Raw genomic sequence first — 27,763 nt, 5'->3', positions numbered from 1 at the left:
TAAAATTGTGTGGAATGAATGTTGTTGTTGGTCTCTGCATGTTCCCTAGCTCTAATCTGCTTTTCTGAGCCAAAAATTGGGTCAAAACAAGGCCCAAAATTGCCCCCGGTGAATTCTACAGATTCTGCAGATCGTGCACGTCATGCGATCGCGTCATCCACGCGTTCACATCATCTAGCGTTTTGCCTTGCCACGTGTGCGCGTCGTCCACGCATTCGCGTCACTCATGCAGCTTTCAGTTCACGCGTTCGCGTCAGGCACACAAGCGCGTCACTATGATTTCTCCAATTCGCGCGGTCGCGTGAGCCATGCGTCTGCGTCGCTTCTCGCTGGTCATCTCCTTAATTTCTTGTGTTCTTTCCATTTTTGCAAGCCTCCTCTCCAATTTTCAAGTCATTCATGCCCTATAAAGCCTGAAACACTTAACACACGGATCACGGCATTGAATGGAATAAAGGAGAATTAAAATACATAATTAAAAGTCTCTAGAAAGCAAGTTTTCAACCATGGAGTAATTTTGGGAAGGAATTGTAAATACATGCTAATCATATGAATAAGTGGGTAAAGATTTGATAAAACCACACAATTGAACACAATATAAACCATAAAATAATAGTTTATCAGTCACCGCTCGCTCCCAGCTGTCCTCACAAGGAGAGAGGCCCACCCAGCGCACCAAATACTCCAAAGCCACATCCTCTGCGGTTCACAATGCCACAATCTAAGACGGATGCATCACCAGCTAACCATCCTCAGGCAGTCTCGGTGGAAGCATCTAGACTAGATGCTGCAGTGAGACAACCTTTTTCAACTTGCTAACGTGGAAGATCGGGTGAGGTCTGCACCTTTGAGGCATGGCTAACCTGTATGCCATTGCCCCTACCTTCTCAATCATTTTAAACGGTCCACAGTAACACGGACTTAGCTTTTCATTGACCTTCCGTGCTAGTGTCCACATTCAATAACATTACACTTTCAAATAAACCCACTCACCGGGCTTGAACTCCACATCCCTTTGATGCCCATCTGTTGCTTGTTTCATCCACTACTAAGCCTGCACCAAGTGCGTTTTCAACTCTACCAAAACAATATCCCTGGCTGCGGTCAATGCTACCACTTCCTCAACATGCGATCAAAAAGTCTCTTCACATAAAAGAACAGGTGTTGGCACACTATAAAGTGCTTGAAATGGTGTTGTTTGGGCTGAGGCATTGTAGGAGGTATTAAACCAAAACTCAACCCATGGTCTCCAACCATTTCTTCGGGTGGCACCCACAAAGCACCACAATAAATCTTCAAACAGTGATTTACCACTTCGGTTTGTCCGTCGGTTTGCAGATGAAATCCGTGCTGTACTTTAATTTTGTCCCTGCGTCTTGGAATAGTTTGGGTCAAAACTTACTCAGAAACACCCTATCCCTCTCTGATATGATTGACTTGGAAAACCCGTATAGTTTAACCACCTCCTTAATAAAGGCTAGTGCCACCTCCTTGCCTGAAAATGGATGAGTTAAGGGGATGAAGTGAGCATATTTAGTTGATCGATCGAACACTACTAGGATAGTGTCCATGCCTTTAGATTTTGGCAATGCCGCCACAAAATCCATTGTAGCATGCTCCCAAACTCTCTCTGAAACTAGTAGGGGCTATAACAGCCCCACCGGTTTCATCGCGGCATATTTGTTTTACTGGCAAATGTAGCAACCTGTAACATAATCCCTGATCCTTTGCCTCATGCCGTGCCAATGAACATTGCTGCCAGCCGCTTATAGGTTTGAAAGAAGATTGAATGTCCTCCTACCCTACTATCATGGAACTCAACCAGCAAAAGTGGGATCTGAGAAGAATTTGCAGTTAAAGCTGCCCTCCCTTGATAAAACAGCCTACCTTTATGTAGAAAATACCCCAAATAGTCATCCAACCCCTACTGCAGGGCGACCACAAGACCACTGTAACGACCCAATTTTCAGTATGGCATTCTAATAGCGAAACATCGAGTGTTACCAATTTGAAACTATACTGACACTGTTATTAATAATATCAAGCCTGTAATCGAGTTAACAGAACTCGATTTTTATGAAAAATCTTCCTTAAAGAAAATCGCAAATAAGAAGGAACACGAGATTACCCAACCTAAGAAGATAAACAAATACATACACAAACAGGATAATATACTATATATATAGCACCCAAAAAAAAGTTAGTTACTCCCCCACAGTTATGTACATATATACAACTCAAAACATCTCCGGAGTCTGGCCCATATAGGAAGCCCCTAATCTGATGCTCAGACTAGCCTAGTCTTCTAAATTGATCTCTCAAAAAACAAAAGTGAGAGTCTAAAACAAGAGAAACACTAAACCGAAGCACTGCCAAAAGAAGATGTCGATGCCACTACCTAAACGCTGTCAGAAGTCAAGTTCACGATCTCTGTATCCATCTCGGGATCCTCATCGTCCTCAGAAATCAGATTCACAATCTCTATCTCCTAAATGTCTTTATCGTCAGAAATAACGATGACCTTTGGTGTACTCTGGGGACTACCATCACTGCGGTCACCTGTAGAAGCTGCACCACTAAGAGAAATCTGCTCAACTGCTAAGGGTATACCAGAAGCTGCGGTGGAAATCCTAATAGGCTCTATGGTGAAAGGGTTAGTGGAGTGAGTAGAAAAGAGACTCTATCCACATATCCAAACCTACTGGAGGAGACTCAGGGATGTAGTCATCGACGATAGGGCCAGGCTCAGGCACCGCCTGACCATCCTACTGTGCTGGAATAGGACCTCCATGCATGTGATCAAAAGGATGATGAACAGAAGCAAGATGTAACTACCACATCGAAAAAACTTACAGTGCATCAGGATCAAAGAGAGGTGAAGCTAATAGGTGCTGAAATGGATGGTCTTTAACTACGTACTTACGGACTCGAGGCTCCACAGCCACTATACAGAAGTTGCGAAGGACAGGATCCTCGTACACATAAGGCTGCTCGAGTTCATAGAAGATGACACCCGTCTCCATCTGAAGGGACGTAGAAAGATACGGGATAAGAACTGGGGAGTTCTTAGTAGGGTCGGGATGAAACAAGTTAATTTGGTAAGAAAAGTTACTTTGCCATTATTTAGAGATTAAATTCCGTAGAACAAATTTACTCTAACATATAACACGAAATTAATATGTTTCAAAGAGAGAGTTAACGTTAAAAAAATGAAAAATTGATAGTCAACATCAATTTAAATTCAGTTACAATGATCAATATCGTTTTAACATATCAGCAGAATCAATAAATTTTGGTATCTTTAGATCGAACCTCCATCGGATCGGTTACAACATCATCTGAATCGACATGAGCTAACACAGACAAAGATAAAAAAACGAATGGATTAATAATTAATAATAGATACTAATACAGATAAATGGTCCAAAAATAAAATTAGGAAAAAGAAATAACGAATGAAAAAAAAAACATTTTTATTAGGTATTTGAAAATTCTATTTACCTATCTAAAAATCACTAAATATGAGCAGAGACAGCAAATAACCCAAAATTTCAGTCCATCACAATATTTTTTTACATATTTCAAACACCAACAGATAGAGATCAAGAAGAATAGAAATATATAGCACAAACTCATTCATCGAGTAAGCACAACGAACAAATAGAAAGATAACACATTCAAAAAAAGAAAAAAAAAAAAAAGAAAGGATGATTAAATTCGAAGTGCCAATATTCAATCGATGACTAAAAATAGATTACAAAAAAAAAAAAAAGAACACGAAGCCTACCCAAAGATTTGAGCCACATGGTGACAACATAGCAAAAATAAAGGCAAGAAAATGAAATAACAAATAGATGTGATGAGAATACAAATGCACAAAATAGATTTGAGATGAAAGAAAACCCAAAATATATCATGAAACTTAAGAGTTTAATATTACAAACATAACTTCCACGAACATTGACCAAAGTAGATACTCAATTAAGATAAATAAAATAAATACAGACAAACATATAAAAACATGGGTTAGAATAAAACAACTGAAGGAAATAGTTAACAAATAGTTACCGCAAAGCTTGTTTCAAGCTGGAGTGCATGCCGTTCCAAGAAATTGAACCCACGCTAGACCTGAAAAGATGGTAGGAAAAAAAACACAAATATATGGCACCGAACAAATCCAAAATAAAAAGATCATGGAACAAACTCGGGAAAAAAAAAATAAGAGATGAGAAAGAACATGCACAAATCACAAACAGTTTGGGGGCAACAAAAGGCAGAAGAGGAGAAAAATATGGGTCTACACACGAAGAAACCCAGATACGAAATCAATCGTCCAGATACCACCAACAAGACCACCAAATGAATTATTAATTTGATGAATTTGATTTTAGATTACGAAAAGGTTCGGAAGAAAGTATGGAGAGGGAATAAAGAACTGTATTTTCACAAACCAGAATAAATTAGATATATCAGATATATTGTTACCTATTTCAAAAGAAAGTGAGTCTTTTAAAATGACCACATCCAAATCCAAACACCAATTGCAAGCAATTTGCCCCGAGACCAACATATCACAACAGAATCACTAGTATTTGGCATATTCAGATCCAACATCCATCAGTTCAGTTAGAAAATCATATGATTTGACACTAAAAAATCCAAAACAAAGATAAAGAAACTAATGACTAACTAATAGAAATTAATGCAGCCAAAATGAAGCAAGATGAAGAGCAGAGAAGATGGAGAATTCCGACATGCATGAGTCAGAGTGAAGGCAACAATCTGGCAATAACATCTACACACAGGGAGTCTGGGACAGACTCAAGGGGGCAAGTAGTGGCTTTGACCCCACAATAAATTTTAAACTCATATTATTATAATAGATGCTTATATAGAATAAAATTTAGGATCTCGCTAGGGAGTTAATAGAGTATTTATATAATGTGTACAATGGGCTATTTATTTGGCACAATATGAGTTAAAAAATAAACATTTAGGATAAAATACTACTAATTTCTCAAACACAATACATCCATACTATCCAGAATAACCATCCGGATATTAGGATAATAAACATCTGATGTCCTACTGAATCGAATATCCCTAAACCCCATTGTACATATTGTACAGATACTCCATTAACTCCCTATACTTCTTCTAAAAATTAATAACATACTAATAATAAAGAGTTAGTATTCTTTATGTATTAGAGTTTAAATTTTTCTATATACATTTATATTATTTGTATTTTTTTATTTAATTTAGAGTTCTTTTCATATTTATTTTTTTAAAATTAATTTCAACATCTATAATCATATAAAAAATATTTTAATATTATTTATAATAATATTATTCTTTTTTTAATTAGAAATTTAGTTGTTTCTTTTTTATTATTTTTTATTACCTTTTATCCCTATTATTATATAAAAATATTTTAATATATTTTAAATTTACATAACAAAATTATTAGTAAAATTAATTTATATTATTTGATGTCATTTTATAATGATATAAAACATACAAATTTAACTTGCTACACATAAATACTTACTAAAGTAAATTAATTAACAAAATATTTAAAAATAAATAATTTTATATTTTATTAGATGTAAAATTATAAAAAAATTATAAAAAAATTATAAAAACTGAGATAATTCTTTATTTAAAAAATATTTATTAATTTTTTAATTAAAAAATTAATTATAATTATGTCAATTATTAAATATATAATATTATATTTAATTATACAAAATTTTAATTTTTAACTCTTTCATTGTTAGATATCTGGATCCGTATCTGACCATTTCATGAAAAAACAATAGAGACCAAATAATGGAGAACAAAAAATGGGGAAATATATACTTGTGGATCTAGTATATATTATATTGAGCTAAACTAACATCTAAGATTTTAATTAGGTTTACCACCAGAGATAGCAGAAACTTTATAACCCCTAGCTATCACAAAATTTTCTATGTATTTCAAAGAAAATAAATACATTCAACAACACATGCATTGACAATATACCGAGACTTTTTTTATTAAAATATTAAAGAGAAGAAGTACATTAAATCTAAATAGTAAAAAAAAATAAATAATAGCGAATAACGACAGTCAAATAAGTAAATAACACATGCATTGAAAATATATACAATGAAATAAAAAAAATTAGAAAACCCAGCCAAAGAAAATATTTAAAAAACTGCAAGAATGAAGGAGAAGAAGCCACATCAGCAATCAAAGACTGCTTTTTAAGATATATTATAGATATAGATATAGATATAGATTATAGATATAGATTATAGATTATAGATTATAGATTATAAAATTATTTTGCATAATTTTCAATTTTTCATAACTGAACAGACAATACAATTTAACCATCATCACACTTTAGAACAATCAGTGGGCTTAAACGACACAACCTTGTTTTGCATATCATAACCCACCAAGTAGTTCGCCTGAGCCAAGTTGCCATATATGGCGCCGTTACTTTCGGCCGCCGCAAAAGCCAAGCAAGCCACGCCATCAGAGACACTAACAAAAGTGTTGGCAGTGTTCAACTCAACATCAGCGCCACCAAAGTGTGCAGTAATAGTTGGACCCTCAATTTTATTCCCCGGGGACTTGTAACAAAGATTGAGCACCTCTGTCCTCACTCTTGGCAAATTCACCTGTGATGCCACCTCAGACTCCAATTCCGAGTACAGATCTTCCGGAAGGAAAGTTAGAAATGTCCCTGAGTCAATGATAATGTTACCTTCTTCAACTACTTTGGTTTTTCCATTAACAAAATCGAGCCTCTTTCTTCCAACACTGATTCCTTCTAATGTAAGGTAATAGAAGGTTTCAATAGGACCTTGAACAATGGGCGTGGAAACCGTCCCAGGACCGGAAACTAAAGCCGTTTGTCCGAAGTTTATCTTGCTTGTTGTATTGTTTGAATACATGAAAGGAATCAAACAGTACGAGAATTTGAACCCTATTGAAGGGCCGATTTGGGAAGGGAGCGAGACAGAACCACCACCTAACCCAACAATCCCGGAACCATTCGAGTCGAAGGTTCCATGATTGTTGTGGCCACAACCGATTGATATGTTGGGGAATGAAATTTGGCTACCTGAGGTTGAGCCCAGTGTGAGTGTGTCAAATGCAAGACCACCAATGGAGTATGAACCATCACCATAGGACATACTGTATTCACAAGTAGAATACTCATTTGTTGTTTTAGCACAAGAAGATTGTACCAATGATTCACACACCCTTGTGTTGCAAGGAATAGATTTGTATGTTGTGGAATTTGAAGGGTCAAAGATTGGGTTTGTTTGGTTATAACAATCATCACAAGGCTTGCATTGTGACCAAATAAGGTCACTTCCTGTGTCAGCTATGCCTAAGATCTCAATTCGTGGGGTCCCAATTGAATATCTCATGAGATATTCTCCTTGGTTTGAAATTATGTCCGCTTGTGGTGCATTTGACAACGCTTTTGAATGTGGGTAAAAGCGTTTCACACGGTTCATGGAGCGTTGAAAAGCCTTGCTTAATCTTTGGAATGGGGTTTCAAAGGGGTTGTAGAATGGGGATTTTGGTGAGTCTTTGTGGATGAGTTCCACACTGAAGCCACCGTTACTATCGAGTGAGTGAGAAAAGCAGAATAAGGTTGTTAATTGTAGCACAAGAAGATAGTGATCACGAGTTGCCATTTTTTTCCTTCGGGAATGAGAGTGAAGAAAGGTGAATTATGATTATATAGAGTGGATCCACCTTCTCATTTTCCTTGATTGGGGAATGTGGAAAGTGAGAAGTTATGATTTATTATTATTATTATTATTATTATTATTATTATTATTATTATTATTATAGCCTAGTGATAAAGACCATTTATACGTAGGTTAGAGAGTAATATTAATTATTAATTATTATTTATTAGTTAGGAGAGTTAATAGTCAAAATCGTCCTTAAAAGATACTCCGATCTTCATTTTCGTCTCCGAAAAATAAAATTAATCGAATTCGTCCCCGAAAGATAACCAACATGATCAAGTCCGTCCTTCCGTCATTATTTCCTTCGCTGAGATGACAAACGTTCGCTGACGTGTCCCGTTATCTGCCGACGTGGCGGACGCCAAGTAATATCCTTTTGTTGCTGACAAGATAAGTCTTTTAGAACAATTCAAATTAGTCCCTAAATAGATGAACCCTAATTCCCAAGGCAGAAGGCTCATCGGGTCCATGGCTTCCCGCTGTCGGACCAATGCAGGAGGCTCACCGGGCCAGCGTGGAGGTCCCAGCAGCTTCCCTTAACGTTATCACCTCCCAATCCATGCTGGTTCCACCGGTGCTCGATTGGCATCACATATCCCGCAAACACCAGAAGGAATGGCGGCAAGGACCCGAGCTCGTAGATTCGTGCGCTCTTCTGAACCTCCATCCACCTCTCTATCCTCTTTGTGTACCCTTCCCTCCTCCACCTCCCCAAATCCATCACCATCACCCCGTGTTGGAGTAGCAGGGCCTGCGCCCCTTAAATGTCCCCACAAATTCGATTCCATGTAAATTTTGTCGTGCTCAGGGGTATGATGATTTACATAGAATTTCTTCCTTAAGCTTCATTTTCCCATGCGCTCCTCTATTTATTGTTTTGCACTGTGTTCCTTTCATTCTAAGTATGGGGATGAACACAAGCTTGCTGGGTTTTCAGCAACGTTGCAAGCAAGGTTGCGAGAACTGGACCGATCATTGAACCGGTCAAGTGACTGGTTCAATGGTTCAACCAGGGTCGAACCGTAGTCAAACCGATTTAATTAAATATACAGTGAAATTATAAAAAAAATTCAATATATAATCAAAAATTGAATATAGCATTCAAAAATTAAACAAGTTTTCAACTAAATAAAGACACTACTCATTAGTAATCATAATCATCATTAAGTATTCCATTGTTCCCATCATAAAGATAATCCATATTACAAAATTGAATATAACATTCAAAAATCCAGAATTACAGAATCCAGAATCCAAAATATTCTATATAGCTGGTGCACGAAATTGTGATCTCAGGCAACGGCACCAGAAACTCTGTACGCACGTCTTAATAAATCGTTTTTCATTCACAACTTCGATACAACTAACCAGCAAGTGCACTGGGTCGTCCAAGTAATAAACCTTACGTGAGTAAGGGTCGATCCCACGGAGATTGTTGGTATGAAGCAAGCTATGGTCACCTTGTAAATCTCAGTCAGGCGGATATCAAATAGTTATGGAGTTTTCGAATATTAATAATAAATAGAAAATAAGGATAGAAATACTTATGTAATTCATTGGTTAGAATTTCAGATAAGCGTATAGAGATGCATTCGTTCCTCTCAACCTCTGCTTTCCTGCTGTCTTCATCCAATCAGTCTTACTCCTTTCCATGGCTGGCTTTATGTAAGGACATCACTGTTGCCAATGGCTACTTTTTATCCTCTCTGGAAAATGGTCCGATGCGCTGTCACTGCATGGCTAATCGTCTGGAGGCATCACCCTTGTCAATGGCTGCATCCCATCCTCTTGTGAAAATGGTCCAAATGCTCTGTCACAGCACGGCTAATCATCTGAGGTTCTCGATCATACTGGAATAAGATTCACCCTCCTTTTGCGTCTGTCACTACGCCCAGCACTCGCGAGTTTGAAGTTCGTCACAGTCATTCAATCCCAGAGTCCTACTCGGAATACCACAGACAAGGTTTAGACTTTCCGGACTCTCATGAATGCCGCCATCAATCTAGCTTATACCACGAAGATTCTGATTAAGAGATCCAAGAGATACTCATTCAATCTAAGGTGGAACGGAAGTGGTTGTCAGGCACGCGTTCGTGGGGGAATGATGATGATTGTCACGTTCATCACAATCAGGTTGAAGTGCGAATGAATATCTTAGAAGCGGAATAAGTTGAATTGAATAGAAAAAGTAGTACTTTGCATTAATCTTTGACGAACAGCAGAGCTCCACACCTTAATCTATGGAGTGCAGAAACTCTACCATATGAAAATACATAAGTGATAATGGTTCAGGCATGGCCAAATGGCCAGCCCCCATGAAAGTCTAAGATAGCATAAAACTGATCAAAGATGTCTAATACAATAGTAAAAAGTCCTATTTATAATAAACTAGTTACTAGGGTTTACAGAAGTAAGTAATTGATGCATAAATCCACTTCCGGGGCCCACTTGGTGTGTGCTTGGGCTGAGCTTGAATGTTACACGTGTAGAGGTCAATCTTGGAGTTGAACGCCAGTTTGTAACATATTTCTGGCGTTCAACTCTGGCTTGTGACGTGTTTCTGGCGTTTAACTCCCGACAGCAGCGTAGAACTGGCGTTCAACGCCCTTTTACATAATCTAAACTCAGCCAAAGTATGGATTATTATATATTGCTGGAAAGCCCTGGATGTCTACTTTCCAACGCAATTAGAAGCGCATCATTTTGAGTTCTGTAGCTCCAAAAAATCCACTTTGAGTGCAGGGAGGTCAGAATCCAACAGCATCAGTAGTTCTTCTTCAACCTCTGAATCTGATTTTTGCTCAAGTCCCTCAATTTCAGCCAGAAAATACCTGAAATCACAGAAAAATACACAAACTCATAGTAAAGTCCAAAAATGTGAATTTAACATAAAAACTAATGAAAACATCCCTAAAAGTAACTAGATTCTACTAAAAACATACTAAAAACAATGCCAAAAAGCGTATAAATTATCCGCTCATCAATAGCATTCAAAATAAAAAATAAAAACTGAAAAGCAGATTTTGAGTGGACATCAAATTGCAAAAGAGCCTATTGTACTTTCTGTAACAAATAAACCACACAAGCAATCAGCATCCATTGAAAATAAGATCATTTGTTCATAGCAAAGTTCTGTTATAGTGTTTGGACCAATGATGGACTTGAACAATTGAACACACACTTATCTTTAATTGAAAACAAGATCATTCATTCATAACAAGATCATCCATTGAAAACTCTTCTTCCAATATCAAATGAGAGATAAATCCAGTTGAAGAGCACAAATATCTCAATTGCATATTGATACATTCATTCCCAGTAAAGTACCATCAACAACTCAGAATTAGAAAAATTAGAAAAAATCAGGAACCAACAACTCAAAAATCAGAATCAGTATAACAAAACAAAGCTCAGAAAGCAGAATCAATACAACAAGCCAAGTTTTTGAAGGTGGCTGCAGCTCTGATAAGGTTTTCAGAATCTAAACCAATATATCAATTCATAGTTCATACAATTTACATGGCATTCAACATAATTAAATTCAGCTATTCATCTAGTTAATTCAATAGAGAAGAATTGAAAAATTGAACATACATCAACAGAGCAGAATTCTAAAATTGAACATACATCAAATTTATTCAACATTACAGAATGATTAATTATATAATAAACAATATAAAAAATTAAAAAATAGAACAAGAGAGCAAAAGAACTCTACATCTGAAGAACGTGAACCTACTTTAAATCTGTCCTAAATTCTTCACTGAATAAAAATTTAATTGAAAAAACCACAGTAGTACTCAAAACAGAATGCCAGCATTATGTTGTTGTTGCTAATCATTTTGTGACTGTTCCATCTAAATTCAGAATGCCAGCAATCCAGAATCCAGACCAATATATCAATTCATAGTTCATATGATTCATATGGCATTCAACAGAGCAGAATTGAAAAAATAAAAAAATTGAACAGAGCAGAATTGAAAAGATAAAAAAATTGAAGAACAGAGCAGATCAGAATTCTCAAATTCAACATACATCAAATTTATTCAACATTTGATTAATCATATAATAAACAAAATAAAAAAAATTAAAAAAAAGAAGAACAGAAGAACAGAAGCCCAGAACAAAAAATAAAAACAGAAAGAACAGAAGAAGAGCCAGAAGCCCAGAACTAACCACAAGAGAAGCAGAGAACAAAAGGCCAGAAGCTCGAGCCTCGAAGTAGAGAACAGAACGACCCGCGACGCTGAGGCGACAACCCGTGACAGTGGTGCTTGCTCCGGCGTCTGTTTCGATTCATGGCGGCGGTCGTCCTTCGTAGGCAGAAGCTCGAGCCTCGAAGAGCTTAAGGTTGGGAGTGGGAGTGTTCTTCGAAGAGATTAGCTGATTAGGGATTTAGGGTAAAGTGGCTGCAACACGCGTTCTTCAGCCTTCTTTTCTTTTTTTTTCTTTTTTTTTTAAGCCAAATGATGCCGTTTCGTTATTGGGGGAGAACCGGTACCTGCTAAAACCAGGACGGTTCGTCTGATTTGTCGGTTAACTATCGGTTCGACCAGTTTTTTGTCAATTTTTTGCAAAACTGTTTTGTAAGTGGACCAGACCGGTTAGATGACCGGTTTCTGATTAATCCGGTTGAACCGGCCAGTCCGATCCGATTTTCAAAGCATTGGTTACAAGCTATCATTTCATTTATTGAAAATGGGTACTGTGATGTCTTTGTTCTGGTTAAATATTACCTAATAGTATCTACTTGCGGAGTTATTATGAATTTAAATAATTTGAGAGGGACCTTGCAAACATTTCCATTCTCTATTTTCAGGGGTGACCATGTCAAATTGGTGAGGGCCAGAAATCATTAGGTCTGATCACTTATTTTTCTCTCTTAAACATCTTTGTTCATGGATATACAGTTTTCTTTGCACATTGCTTCGTTACAAACTAGCACTTCGAGCCATGATAATATTGTTATGCAAAATGATATTTTATCGTTGCTTAGAAGCTAGAAAGTTTTAATTGGACTTATTAGTTGTTTGCTCTAACTTTTGGGAATTAGGGTTCATCTATCTAGGGACTAATTTGAATTGTTCTAAAAGACTTATCTTGTCAGCAATAAGAGGCACTACAAGAAAAAGGCGTATTTGTAACGAAAAAAATTATTGCAAAACGTCGAAATTTTGAAACAAAAGTTTTTGTAACAAAGAAAGGGGCCGTTGCAGTAAGTCCCGTTACAAAAAGTTTTTGTAACGAAAAATGGAACTGTTACAATTCAATATGATGTTTTGTAACAATTTTTTTCTGATACAAAAAACCAGAAGCCGTTACAAAAGTGGTAACAAATTTTGATCTTCAAGGTATTTTTCGTGACAATCTATTTTTTCCTATCAAAAAATTTTGTTACAAAATATAACTTGATTTTGTAACATTTTTTTTCTTTAGTTACAAAAGTAAAATAATTATTTTGTAACATTTTTTTAATTAACTAATATATTAACTATTTTATTAAGCAAATCTACATTTATATAATATGTAAAACATACATAATTCAAACATGCCTCATTTAGCTAAAATTGTTTTAAAAGAAAATAACATTAGTGAGTACATTGATTAGTTCTACAAGTTATATGTCTTGTACAAGTTCAACCAAAAGTTAAAAGTTCTAACATAGATTAGTGTCTCTATGAATCAAAATATTCTTGAGCCCTCAAAGTAGCATGTGGTCACCATTTCAGCACTCCTATAAATAAGAAAATCCGAAACAAAAAGTTAGGTGCATAGTCAAAAGAAATATCTTGAGGCAATCAGAAATCATGTAGCAAACAAGGGTCTATTTTGACACAGAAATTCGTCAAATAGAACTTGTTTGCTCAAACAACACAATGCAGTTTAATTGAGCAACCAAATAGGACAACAACCAAATAGTGAATAACAAAACCCAAGCTTCCAGCTTCCAACAACCAAAACAGTGAAGCACTTAACCGGATAATCAATCAATTGAGCTTAGCAATAGTTGAAAACCAAAAGCAATTAAATACCAACTCAATCAATTAATAGAATCAAAGATGAATATTGAAAACAGCTTAAGGTAAATTTCGGCAGCATTTTAGCAGTAAATTTGCCTATTTCACAATTTCAATCAATCAATTCAAATTCCATATGAATTCTTTGACAGTTAAAAACACAAAAAATCATAATGAATTCATAGGAAGGAAGTAAATAAGCCAATTCCAGCAAGAAAACATGAGGAAACAATTAAAACCAATCCAACCACCAAGAAGTAGAGCAGCACTCAGCAGAACAGCAATCAATGGCCCATCATACAGCACCCAAAACAGTAAAATGAACAAAGGTAATGGATTCAGGCAGCATTCTATTCATTGAAGTCAATAACCATTACACTTGCAAGCAGCAGGGGCACAGCAGTTTATCCATTAATTCAATAGAAAATCAATCAAGCCAAATTAAACGATTTCAGCAACAGATTTATCAATAAAACTAATCTCAGTTCAGCAACCATCATCTACTCCAATACAAACAACAATAACTCAGCAGCATTTCCTTTCTCTTTGAATTTAACAATCATTCAACAAGCAAGCAATGAGGGGAAAAATCAGCAGCAACCAACAGCAAGTATAGAGCAGCAATAATAACTTAATGTGAGAAATTATTCAACAACAAATGCACACACAAATACAAGGATTACTTAAATGACTCATCATGCTTATCCACATAAGTCTGCAGTGAAACCATTTACCGTTTCACTTAAGAGGCTTGTAACAACAACTTTTTTATCAACTTCTTTCTCATTCTCTCTTTCATGCTCACTGTCAGTACTGGTAGGAGGTGGAAGTGCTGAAGCACCAAACATGGCTTCGTCATGAGCAGCTTGGATTTGTTCCTCCCTTCTTGCCTTGATAAGAAAATGGATTTGATCTATGTTTAGTCTTCCATACATAGATGATGCATGTATGTTAACAAGGAACAAAACTGACTATTCATGAATATAAGAAGAGGAATATACCTCTATTTTAGAATACTGGAAACTCTGGCCAATTTGCTTGACCAAGAAAGCATCATCTTCAGCCACTGCAGATAGGTGGGCAAAGACAATTAGTTCAATTAAGTTTCAGGCTTCAAGCCAAACCACAAACCATTACTCATTATCATTTATAAGAAAAAATATCATTGGCATTCAATAATTAAAAGAATCACCATGACTAAGCAATGAACAATTAAAATCAGTAAGTATTGGTGGTATTAACAAGCACACAACAACAGTACTCAACATTGGATCAATTAAAAATGAAGTTTACATTATCAGGATTCAAGTTCATATCACTTCATTTGATTAATTAATTATCAATTGGAAGTGGAGCCCTGTTTTCATAAACCAGTTCAGAGTTTTCAGTAAACAACCGACCTTCCAAGTGACTTATCTAAGTCTACAAAACAGATATGAATATGAAACTTATACTCACTTAAAATAGACTTATAGATCTTTAAAATCCTTTTGAAATTAACTCAAAATTCTGTTTAAATTAAAAGTTATAGCGTTTGGAAGTTGGTGCTGCAGAACCAGAAAACTAGAAAAATCTGCAGCAACCACTAAACTTTCAAAAATTATATCTTCCAAACCACTTGGCCAAATTCCCTGAAATTTTTATGGAATATTCAAGACACACTAAAATTTTACAGAAAAATAGTTTCATCTAAAAATTAGGTCTGGACTACTCCCAAAAAGTCATTCGTTCTGCTGCTAATTATGCAGTTTTCTGCACAAAGTATTTCCAACAACCTCACATACCAATTCCTATATTCAAGCCTAGGATTCATCTAAAACCATATTTCTAACTTTCTTTTGACTAACCAAAGTTGCCCAAGAACTCTTAATTCAATATATCACAATTTCATATCATAGGTGCAACGTAACCATATTATCACAGCATCCATTCTTCAGCATCTCATCTATAACAACATATCTCAAGTTCTGATTCATAAAATCAATTTCCAGCAGCCATAGCAACATTCCATACACAAAATCAACATCAACAAGTACTAGCAGCAAGTATAACTTCAAAATACACAACATCATCAATAATCATTATATTAAATCATTAAACCAATCACCAATTACAGATATGATTCAACTCAATACTAACAATTATTCACACAAAGCAATCATAAACCATTTACAGTTACTCATTTAATTTTATTGGCATTCATAACTTAAAACATTTATTTTTAAAACAAATCTCCTACCTCAATTAGTCGAAAATCACAAAATTAAGCATGACTTCAACTTCGTTCTAACCCGCAGTAGCAGCAATAGCCTTAAATCGGATCAGCAACGGCAATGCCAGTGAACAATTTGCAGTGGTATTGACATAACCCTAACATATTAGCATCTCAGCATTCTCAATCAACTATGAAAATAGAATGGTAACAATAAGGGTTTTGGAACAAGGACAACTTACTAAAACTTGAAAGGAACAAACGACAGGGAGCAGCAGCAGTAATAGCTTTGTTTAAGCACAAGCAACCCCACGACCACCCATCACGGCAGCAGCGACTTCAGCACACAAGGAGGACCAAAAACAGAGACAAGACTGAGTAACTAACGAAGACAGTGGCTTCAGCAGCAGCAGCAGCGACGACTCTCGCCAGTGACGGCGACAAGCTCTCGTAACGTTGACGGCGACTGGGTGCGGCGGCGGTGACAAGATCGGCTTCCCCACTCTCTCATCTTCGCGCACTGTCTTTCTCTCTTCGAAGTTCGACGGTGGCTGGTCATCGGCGGAGCACAACGGCTCCTCTTCTCCCTGGCGGCGTCTCTGGCTCGCGACGTGCTCTCTCTCCCTCGACGGTGGCAGCAGCGACGACGTCTCCCTTTCTTTTCCCCATTTTTCCTCTTCGCTCCATCTCTTTCTTTCTTTCTTTCTTTCTTTCTTTCTTTCTTTTCGTTTGTTTTCAAAAGCAGCTGAGTATTGGGTTTTTGGGAAGGGATGGCGGTGGTGAATGGCAGTAAGACGGTGGGGTAAAAGGATATAGAATTAGAAATTTTGGATTTAATTTGAGTAAAATATTTTTAATAAAATTAGAGTATAAAGTATTAATATTTGAAAAACTAACTTAATCTCTAAACTTTAAAATATTATTTGTGATATAAAAATACTTATTGATTCTCAATAAATTACTCTAATTAAAAATACATGGTAATACAATTAACTTTCTTTATCTTAAAAAAATATTATTTAATCATAAATCTACAAATTAATTTTAATAAAATGTTTTAATTAAAGTATTAGAGATAATATAATTAATTTTCTTTGTTTATAAAAATTAAAGTATTAAATTCTAAAATCTAAAATATTTAAACCAAATCATATAAAATTCTTATTATTTTACATTTGCTAAATTTTATAATTTAAATATAAAAACTAATTTAATAATTATAAAATCAGATAAAATCTTAAATTATTTTAAACTCAATTAATCAAAATTTGTTTAATTATCTTTAATAGAATAATTTCAGAGATTAAAATACTTAATGATAAATAAATCTAAATTAGCTCTTAATAAGATCTTCTAAAATTTTTATGTCTTACACACTATATAAAAAATTTTAATTTTTGAAATAAAATAAAATTATTTTAAAAAAAATATATACACAATTTTTTTTTACTTTTAAAGTGTTTAACACTTTGAAAAAAAATTGTTATAAAATATACTTATATTTTGGGACAAATAATTAACTTGTTACAAACAATATTGAATTTTGTGATAAATTATTTTTTTGTTACAAAATAACTGGAGTTTTTGAAACAGAAAATTGTTTTGTTACAAAACAATTAGAGTTTTTGAAACAAAAAAATATTTTGTTATAAAATATTTTGAATTTTTGCAACTTATTTTTTTTGTTACAAAATATTACAATATTTTGTAACAAAACACCATCTCGTTACAAAAACTAACATAATTTGTAACAAAATAAAACAAGTTGTTACAAAATATTATCATGTTTTGTAACAACTTGTAATGTTGTTACAGAACATTATCCTTTTATAACAATCACTAATTATTATTACAAAATACTATTTTTTATAACAATTTTAAATTTGATACAAATTTTTGTTACAAATATTCCATTTTCTTGTAGTGAGGATATTACTTGGTGTCTGCCACACTGGCAGTTAACGGGACACGTCAGCAAATATTTGCCATCTCAGCCAAGGAGATGACGGAAAGACAAACGTGACTAGGTTGGTTATCTTTCGAGAACGAAAATAGAGATCAGAATATCTTTTAAGGACGATTTTGACTATTAACTCTTAGTTAGGATAATTTAACTTTGTTAATGCGTGTTGAACATTTTTAGAAGATGAAATTGGAAAAGAAAAATTAAATGATATTATGGATTATGGAATACAAATTATTTCTATCAAAATATGTGGTAATTCATGACAAAAAAAAAAGCAGCTAATTACTTTAATGATATATTTCTTCTTTTTAAGTCTATCTTTCACTTGTTATTTCACTTATATTGTTGGGAATGATAGAGTATAAAAAATTAATCGCTTTTGAATTTATAAGGTTTAATTACTCTGTTGGTCCCTATAGTTTCACCAAATTTTTAATTAGGTTCCTATATTTTTTTTCCTTTCAATTGGGTCCCTACACTACTTTTAATTTTGTAATTACATCCTTTTCATGTTAAAAATGTTAAAATTAACATAATATTTTTACCAAAATACATGCGGTCAAAGATTTAATTAAGTTTTTAATTATAAATACCTTCAATTTGCGAAGAAATGTTCAGTTAACTCTAATATTTTTTACACTAGGAAGGACTTAATTACAAAATTAAAGCAATGTAGGGACCCAATTGAAAGGAAAAAAAGTATAGGGACCTAATTAAAAATTTGGTGAAAGTATAGGGACCAACAGAGTAATTAAACCAATTTATAATAAATGTGACATTTTATATGTTGTTTGGCTACATACAGTTGACTTTTAGTCTCTTACTAAGGATTAACGGATTACAACAACATTGAAAGGGAAAAAAAATTATATCAACAAAATTATTTACATATTTTTGTAATAAAATAATTAGTTATTAAAAAATTAAATTTATATTATATAATAATCAAATTTATTTTAATAGTATAATAATTTTTTGGAAATGCTAGGTAGACAAAAAAAATTAGAATTTGTCTTATTTAGTATTAATTAATTATCGCAACAATTAATGAATACTAAATAAGACAAGTTATGACTGTTTTTGGCTGATTTTCTTTGGTTACCAAATATTTTTATAATTTTTTATAAGGTGTCAAATATGTACATAAATAAAAGGTATAGGAATCAACTATAATATTGACCAACTTGAACAACTTTTTTAAAAAAATAGAATTTTAAATTAGGATTAGCACGATTAATTTAGGATTGGCAGAATGTAACCTCCCACTGACTATCATCGCGTAACCGCTTCTTTAAGGTCAAGTGATCTCTCCTCGCGTCGTCGGTTCCTCGATCTCAAGCATTCGTCGTGTTGCCGTTGCATCGTTCGCCCCTCCAATTGCTCTTTGCGCGGCACAGGGCCGAACTGCATCCAATCCTCATCGCCGCGACGCGCAGCTCTCCATGCAATGTCTCCTGTGGTGTATTTAGTCTTTGCACATCGAGCTCCGCTTGCCATGAGTCCCCTTTGTCTGAGATCGCTGCCGATTATGCTGGACAACGTGGCCGTTCTTTGTGGGACGCGCGTTGGGGCGCGGCTAGACTCTGCACATAGAGCTGTCCAGTTGCCATGAGCCTGTTCAACTGATACTGACGCCGAAAGGGCTACCCTGTTCAGTTGATACCTATGAAGCACGGGCACTTTGTTTAGTTGCCGTGTCCGCGTGTTGGACACATTTCGGACACGACACTCACCGACACTCGTCCGACACGCGTGTCTGCTGTGTCCAACCGTGTCTTAATAAAAAGTAAAAAATTCTTCTCCAGATACGCTTGGACACACCTAAATACCATCACGTGTCAGCATGTCCAGTCTTATTCTTAACATATATTGTTAAAATAAATTTAGATATAGTATATATTATTATTTATTAAAATAAAAATATTTTAAATACTTGAAATAAGACATTAAAAATAATTATAAAAAATTAATTTATATTTTAATATCAATAAAATATCAAAATATCATTACGATTTATCTAAAAAATACGTTATATTTTATATGTATGCGTGTCCCCGTGTCTTATAAGATTTTAAAATCCGCGTGTCAACGTGTCCCGTGTCGTGTCGTGTCTCGTGTCCGTGTCAGTGTTCGTGCATCATAGGTTGATACCATCGATTGGATGTATGCCGGCTCCACCTTCGTGCCTCGTGCACAATGAAAGATGATCAAAATCTCCTTTTTCGCCGGTTACAAGGGTTCCATAAATAAAGTAACACCGCTTGTGTGCGTTTTTTTTTTAACTATTTTTCGGATGTTTCTTTTTGAGTAAAAAGATATTTATTTTACAGAATTTCGAGTGATTTTTTTGAGTAAATGAATATTTTTTTTACGAGAGTTACTAGATATTTCTTTCTTAAATTTTCAGGATGTTTTTAAGTTTTGAAATATTTCTTTTCTGGAATCAAATACTAAGAGTACTTTTTTTGAAATTTAAAAATTTGTTAAAAATTTAAAAAATTAGCTCAAATTTACTAGTATCATAGTTAGTCACCTAATAAAGTGGAGAGATATATATATAGTTAATTAGTTACTAATCGTTTAAATAATTAGTAATGAAATTAATCTTTATTTTTGCGCATCTAACGGTTCAAATGCAGGTTAGTTTTTTGTTCAATTATACAGTAGTATTTATCTATCAATTATTGCACACTTGAACGAAATAAGATTTTGTTCTACTTGATTAATTCATTTATCGTTTTATCTTGCTTGCATCCTTCAATGGTAATTCGAAGAGAGTATTACTTTTAAGGGAAATAATGGCAATAATAATCAAAATAAATTGCCTATTTCGTTCATACGTCAATATAATGGAACAGAAACTAAAGGAAAATCAAACGTGCCTTGACATTTGTTTATGACATATAATTATGCATATTATTATTGTTGTTATATTCCACTAAAAAAAACAGTAATTAAATATCTAAAATCCTAAACCCTAAAAAAATATAAAACAACTCAGGTTATCAGATACCTAAGAACTAAGAAGACAATTTTATCTCCGTACACTGACCTCAGGTCACTGGTTTTTGCTATGCCTGCACGGCTGCACTACTACCGAATGAGGGGTCCGTGGTTTTGTCCGTAGAGGAGACTCTCGCTCTCATGAACCTTCCAGGATGATTAAAGTGGAGAATTGTATTAAAACTACCTAGGTTATTACAATTATACATAATACAAATGATGTTTTTATTTTCATTTAATTTGTAAATTTTCATTTTAGGGCTAATCATTTCTCCTTGGCAGAAAACTAAATAAAACAACCATGTTACATACATCCTGAAAATCTGCTATCGCGAAGAAAAGTCACGATAGATTCAATTATACTATTTTTAAAACAATCTTACCTAACCAATAAATATTATTATTTTGAATTAATATTTAATCAATAATAATTTATATTCATATTTATAAAAATTTATATGTAAAAAATACATAATTTATATTTATATTTACTAAAATTTATACACAATAAATTAATATAATTTATATTTATATTTATTAGACATAAATTAATAAAATTTATTTATTAAAAATAATTTAATATTTATACTGATCACATACTCACTAAAATTATTAAAGATTATTTGCCACCAAAAATTTTTGTTATTTTTAAATATTTAATTATTATAATGATTGATTATTTTATTAAAAAATAGATAAAATATATATAAATTAAAAATATATAATAACTATTTTTATTGTTCATAGAATATTCTTGATTTTTTTAAATAAATATTTTAAATTTTTATTTATCGAAATATGTAATTTATAGGGTATTTACAATTTTATGTAACATTACTTATCTTATTTATCATGTAAACGAGTTAATAATATATGTATTTTGTTTACAATAAAAATAAGATAAGACCACAATAATTTTCTTTACACCGTAAATGAGATATAGTACAATAAATTTAACTCAGATATAAAATGATCAGCAAGTATTAACTTTGGTCATAAACATATCACTTCTTCTTTTCCACTTTTCTTCTCTATTCTTTCAATAGGTTTAGTAAAAATGTCTAATAATAAATATATTTTTGTGAGTGTATATTCTAACTGTCTCATAACAATGACGATATGGTTGTTTTCGAGTGTGATAGTCCTATCCTATTGTAAACTCTAGGTAATTAGTAAATAATTAATTAATAAATTAATTATTATTCAAAGAAATTAGAAAAATTAAATTTGACAAGTTAGAAGGGTAAAAATAATTAAATTCGAATTTTAACACTAATTTTAAAGATTTTGGCCTAAAAACGGGCTAACAAACTGAACCGATTGGACCGAGTCCAAAATGTGCCCAAGGTCCAACATATATAATGCAAAACAAGCCTTCTTCCCCTTCATTTCCTTAATTTCACGCTGAACTTGAGTTTTAGGGGAAAGAAACCCTAGCCAACTTCACTTCCCAAATTCCAATTGCTTATAACATTCAATCCAGAGTTCTGATTGACGAGTCGTCGGAGGGAATGCATTTGTCTTGGAATAAAGTGGTAAAAAATTTGAGATTTTGTGCCCAGTTCTTTCTTCTTCAGAATTTTGAGTTTTGGGTATGTTTATTGAGAGATTTTGATATTTTTTATCATTTAGGTTCGATCTAGTGACGGGTAATTGATGAGTTTTACCCCAATCATCAATGAGTAAGGTAAGAAAACTTAAAATCCTTGTGGTTTGCCCAATTTTGTGAACTCTAGTATTAATTTTGGTGAATTGTATGAATTAGATTGAGTTTATGTGGAATTCAAGTCAAATTGGTGAAGTAGTGTACTTGAATTGGGGCTTTTGGTGGCTGAAACTTATAGCACTTGATTTGGAACCTTGGAGGCTTGAATTGAGATGTTTGAGCTTGGGGAGAAATCGGTCAAGGTATAGTTTTGGTTTCTCATAGCTAATATGTAATGTCATGTGAAAACTTAGGCTAGTTGACTATAGGATAAGTTGAATTGTATGAATTGATTGTTTGAGTAAAGACTTGATTTAGTATGTGGATAATAGCTGAATTTGGTGGATTGATGAATGTGTTGAAATGATTGTGAATTGATTGAGAAAGTGAGAATGTATGTTGAAATTGTGGATATAATTGATTAATGTTGATGTTGGTGGTAATTATGAGTAGAAATTGTGGATTTGATTGATGAATTAGGTATTATTGTGTTTGTGTAGTGATTGAAAAGCTTGTGATAAAGGTTAAGAGTAATTGGCATGTTGTGGTATGAAAGGAAAGGGTATGAACTTGGTTAGGGACAATAAGGACTGTTTTGGTTGTAAAAATTGTTGGTTTGGAATTAGGATTTTGGAAACACTAGAGTTTTGGAAATGTTTGGTAAAAGTTGATTTTTGACCAACTTCGGTGGGCTATAACTTGACTTTCGAATTCTCAAATTTTGTAAAACTGATTAGAATGAAAATTGGGTCCGTGAAGTTTATACCTTCGAAGAACGGATTAAAAACGATTTCTAACAAAAAAGTTATGTGCGCTGGAAGTTGGGTATGTAAAATTGATTTTCTGGAACTTAGCAACATTTTACAAATTCTGCTAGGCATGCGTACATAGACATGCACGCGACGCGGACCCTAGGCTCTGCTTAGACATCCCGCGTATGCGAAATGAAAAAATTACAGACCCGCGTACGCAGGCAGGACCACACGACGTGAGGATGATTTCCTGCCAAGGGGCTCGCATACATTGGCAAAGGGTCGCATACGCGAGATGGGAAAATTACATTTCTGCGTACACGAAACATGGCATGTCTTAGGTGTGGGGTAGTCACTATTGCTGCTTGTTCATGCTCTAACAGCTTTAAATGATAGAAAGTGATAGCTATTTCAGTATGAACCATCATCTGTAGCATTCTATTACTGATGCTTTCAAGTTGTAATAAACGATCTCCTTACAGCTTAATTGGAATGCCATCCACCACAAATTTCATAGTGAGAAATCCATAATGTGTTGTAACATACCCCAGGAACATTAGCCATTAAACTCTCAACACTAAGTCAACGCCTTGTAATTCCAGCACATATGTATCCACTGTTAACTAAAAACCTTGCATCTCCTCACTTCCGATTAATAGGTAACAAGACATCTTGCAGCGATGTCCGGGTGAGAGGTTTTCTTCACAATAGTAACATAATAGGTGGTTTGGTGGTGGTGTTTCTATTCTGGGGTGTCAAAGGAAAGGTGGGGGTTGGGGTTCTTCTATAATTGTTTTAGGTAGCTTGATGTTTTTGCTCATATAATTTTGCTAGGGACACTACAACCACATAAGTGGGGTTTAGCAATCATCAATTCATACTTTAAATAGTCTTGTAACCCAGGTATGAGTAGGAAAATTAGCCATTCCTCACTTAAATCTATCAACTAATTAGATAATTCCTCAAATTGGTTATGATACTCAGTTACAGTAGAGGTTTGTTTTAATTCTTTCAAAGCTGCCTTAGGATCATAAAATAAATTCTATCTGAAACATAATTGCAATACATTCAGAAATGAGTTCCAATTATATTTAATATTGTTGTTAACACCCCATCTATACCATGTATATGCAGGTCGAGTGGGATGAAAAGAGATCATGCGCACGGGAAAATCATACCATTCAAAGTATCCATGCACCTTAAACACCCATCATCAACTCCATCACCACTAAAAAATGGAAGTTCTCAACTTTAATACATCTCATTAATGGGTTGATGTCAACTGAGAAGAAGGATTTACCATGAGAGAAAAATCTACTAGAGGGTTCAGGTTCAAGTTGCTTCAGCTTAAGGGCCTCCTTCAACAAGTTTCGTATCTCCTATAGTGAATCTTCAATGGCAACCACCCAATTGTATGTAGCTGAAATGCGATTGCTGGTCTCAACCTGGCGACGTTGAAGAACATCGATTTCCTCCTAGGAGCGAGTGAGTTCATTCTGATCTACCATGACTCCTCTCAACGAAATTACCAAATGTTAGTCTTCAAATTAGAAACTGAAATTGAAGAATCGTAATGCAATATAATAGTGAAAAAGATAATGGAGAATATGTGCATTATTGATGACTAGAAAAGAAGAAGATGGTGGTGAATGAAAATCCCCTCCTTCGAGTCAGGGGAGAGAACCCCTTGGTGGTAAATCCAGAATTTACGTAATGCTTAACAAAAACCATTCAGGGGTCTCACGTCCAAATATCTAATAACTAACTTCCCAAGATATTATCATTGAGTGTGGCATAATCTACTTTTCTGCATAGTCCTTCATCCATTTTGGGATTTTTTTGGGCCTAGTACTCTTGCTCCTTACTTTAATTTCTACTGTCTTTCTAATCGGGCTTAGCAACACAACCCTTTAATTTCTTCTCTCCCTTCTGCTGTGTGTGTGTGTGTGGGGTCTCACATTCAAATATCTAATAACTAACTTCCCAAGATATTATCATTGAGTGTGGCATAATCTACTTTTCTACATAGTCCTTCGTCCATTTTGGGATTATTTTGGGCCTAGTACTCTTGCTCCTTACTTCAATTTCCACTGTCTTTCTAATCGGGCTTAGCAACACAACCCTTTAATTTCTTCTCTCCCTTCTGCTATGTGTGTGTGTGGGGGGTCTCACATCCAAATATCTAATAACTAACTTTCCAAGATATTATCATTGAGTGTGGCATAATCTACTTTTCTACATAGTCCTTCGTCCATTTTGGGATTGTTTTGGGCCTAGTACTTTTGCTCCTTACTTCAATTTCTACTGTCTTTCTAATCGGGCTTAGCAACACAACCCTTTAATTTTTTCTCTCCCTTCTGCTCTGTGTGTGTGTGTGTGTGTGTGTGAGAGAGAGAGAGAGAGAGAGAGATTAATGTAAATGGCAAGCTAACTAAACCTATTAGCAAGACCTGCTATTTATGAAAAGCTTAACAAGTTTGTTACAGAAAGGTCCTAACCAACAAAAACTAACTAAACACACTTAAATACTAACTGAATGTTGATTAGACAGATGCTTATTACTAACGACATAGATCAAGTTAATGAAAACTAGGTGTGTGAATCAGGTGATTAATATGATATCTCAAGCTGGCAATCCTTGATTGGTGAAAAGCAAGCATGCCAGGCTTGGAGACACATGAAGCGTATGGAGCAAGAGACAGAACTTCGGTAAACAAGTCAGCAACCTGGTCAATTGTGTGAATCGGGAGAATATGAAGCATTCCACTAAGCATTTTTCTCGAATAATATGGTAATCTATTTCAGTATGCTTGATGCATTCATAAAACTCTGGATTAGTTGCTATGTGTCTTGCAGATTGACTGTCATAATAGAGAGAAATTGGTTGCTTATGTTCAATATGAATATCCTTTAACAAGTAAGAAAGCAAGCAAGCTCTACATGTCACCATGGCTAGAGAACAATATTCTATATCAGATGATGATCTGGAGACAATGGATTATTTTTACTTTTCTAAGAAATAAGCAAGGAGACAAAGAAGAAACAAAAAGCTTGTCATGGAGCGCCTAGTGTCAAGACATTGTGCCCAATCCAACTTTGCAAATCTAGACATCTTGAGTTCAGAATTTGCTACAAAAAATAAGCATGAAGTTAGATTAACTTTGACATATTTCAGAACTTGATATGTAGCTTGAAGATGAATGTCAATAGGTGTGCTTAGAAATTCACTTAGCTTCCAACTACGAAACTAATGTCCAGTCTGGTATTCGTGAGGCACACAAGTCTTCCCACTAATCTTCAGTATCTCAAGACATCAGCAAACTGAGTGCCTGATTCCTTTGAAAGTTTCTGAGTCTGTTCTATCGGCATAGAGCCTGGTTTTGCACCTAACACGCCATACTTCTCCAACAAGTCAACTATGCAAGTGCATATTTGCACTTATATAAGTTGATTCCTGTGTAAGTTCTTGTAACCTCAAACCCAAGGAAGTATTTAAGGTTTCTCAAATCTATTATTTAAAATTTCTCAACAAGAATTGCTTTCATGGAGTGAATTTCAATGAGATTATTGCTGGCTAACACTAAATCATCATGTAAGTAAGAAATACAGTGAAAGAGGAGTCTGACACTACAAGAAAATAAGTTTTTTGCTACTCTTTTAAAGCGTGGCAAAAAGTCAAAAATAGCGTAGCGATAGCTTTTCGCCACGCTTTTGGTGACCTATCGCTACGCTTTATTTTTTGCCACACTTTTAAAGATCACCACGCTTTAGAAGTGTGGCCATATGTGCCAGATATGGCTACGCTTTTAACGCGTGCCGATAGCAAGACATATGGCTACGCTTTTAAAGCGTGACTGTTGATGCCTATCGTACATTATGACCACTCTTTTAAAGCGTGCCAATAAAAGGAGATATGGCTACACTTTTAAAACGTGCCAATAGGGAGATATATGGCTACGCTTTTAAAACATGCCAATAGCAAGATATAAAAGCATAGCTATTGATGGCTACTTTACAATATGGCCACTCTTTTAAAGTGTGGCTATAAGTTAGTTCAGTAGCCTATTTTTTTTTAATAAATAAACCTTACAAAATTCATAGATAATTTTAAAATATAAACAATGACTAGTAATTTTAAATCAACTAATCCTTGCTTCATAAACTTGTCACAAAAAAAAAATGTGTTTGATCACATGACATGCTCTAACAAAATACCAAAAATCAAAGTCATTATAATTCCATTTGCAATTCCTAATACATGAATTACAATTTCAACATGGGTTACATTATCTACTTCATTTACACTTCATTACAAAATATGAAACTTCGTGATTATTGATCA

General features: G+C 34.4%; 1 protein-coding gene and 1 long non-coding RNA gene across 3 annotated transcripts; both read right to left on the bottom strand.

Moving 5' to 3' along the window:
- Positions 1–2,154: 2,154 nt before the first annotated feature.
- Positions 2,155–4,839, bottom strand: LOC110265988 (uncharacterized). 2 transcript variants are annotated; one of them, XR_015895926.1, is made up of 3 exons: positions 4,069–4,839; positions 2,920–3,353; positions 2,155–2,831 (listed from the first exon to the last, which is right to left on the bottom strand). It is a non-coding gene; the product is annotated as an uncharacterized LOC110265988 (long non-coding RNA). The 2 variants fall into 2 exon arrangements; XR_002352741.2 differs by having other exon boundaries at positions 2,155–3,353.
- A 1,526-nt stretch (positions 4,840–6,365) lies between these two features.
- LOC107611271 (aspartic proteinase CDR1-like) lies at positions 6,366–7,706 on the bottom strand. Its single transcript, XM_016313219.3, has one exon. The coding sequence runs from the start codon at positions 7,704–7,706 to the stop codon at positions 6,387–6,389; it is 1,320 nt and encodes a 439-aa protein (XP_016168705.1). The 3' UTR covers positions 6,366–6,386.
- Positions 7,707–27,763: the final 20,057 nt, after the last annotated feature.

This window comes from Arachis ipaensis, chromosome B8 (genome assembly GCF_059453495.1).
Source record: "Arachis ipaensis isolate K30076 ecotype BB chromosome B8, ASM5945349v1, whole genome shotgun sequence".
NCBI lineage: Eukaryota > Viridiplantae > Streptophyta > Magnoliopsida > Fabales > Fabaceae > Arachis > Arachis ipaensis.
Note: the sequence above shows the minus strand (reverse complement) of the source record. Positions and strands in the feature narration are given on the sequence as shown.

Bases quoted from the DNA above. Each gene is read 5' to 3' on its own strand.
- LOC107611271 (XM_016313219.3), bottom strand. From the start codon at position 7,706: ATGGCAACTCGTGATCACTATCTTCTTGTGCTACAATTAACAACCTTA.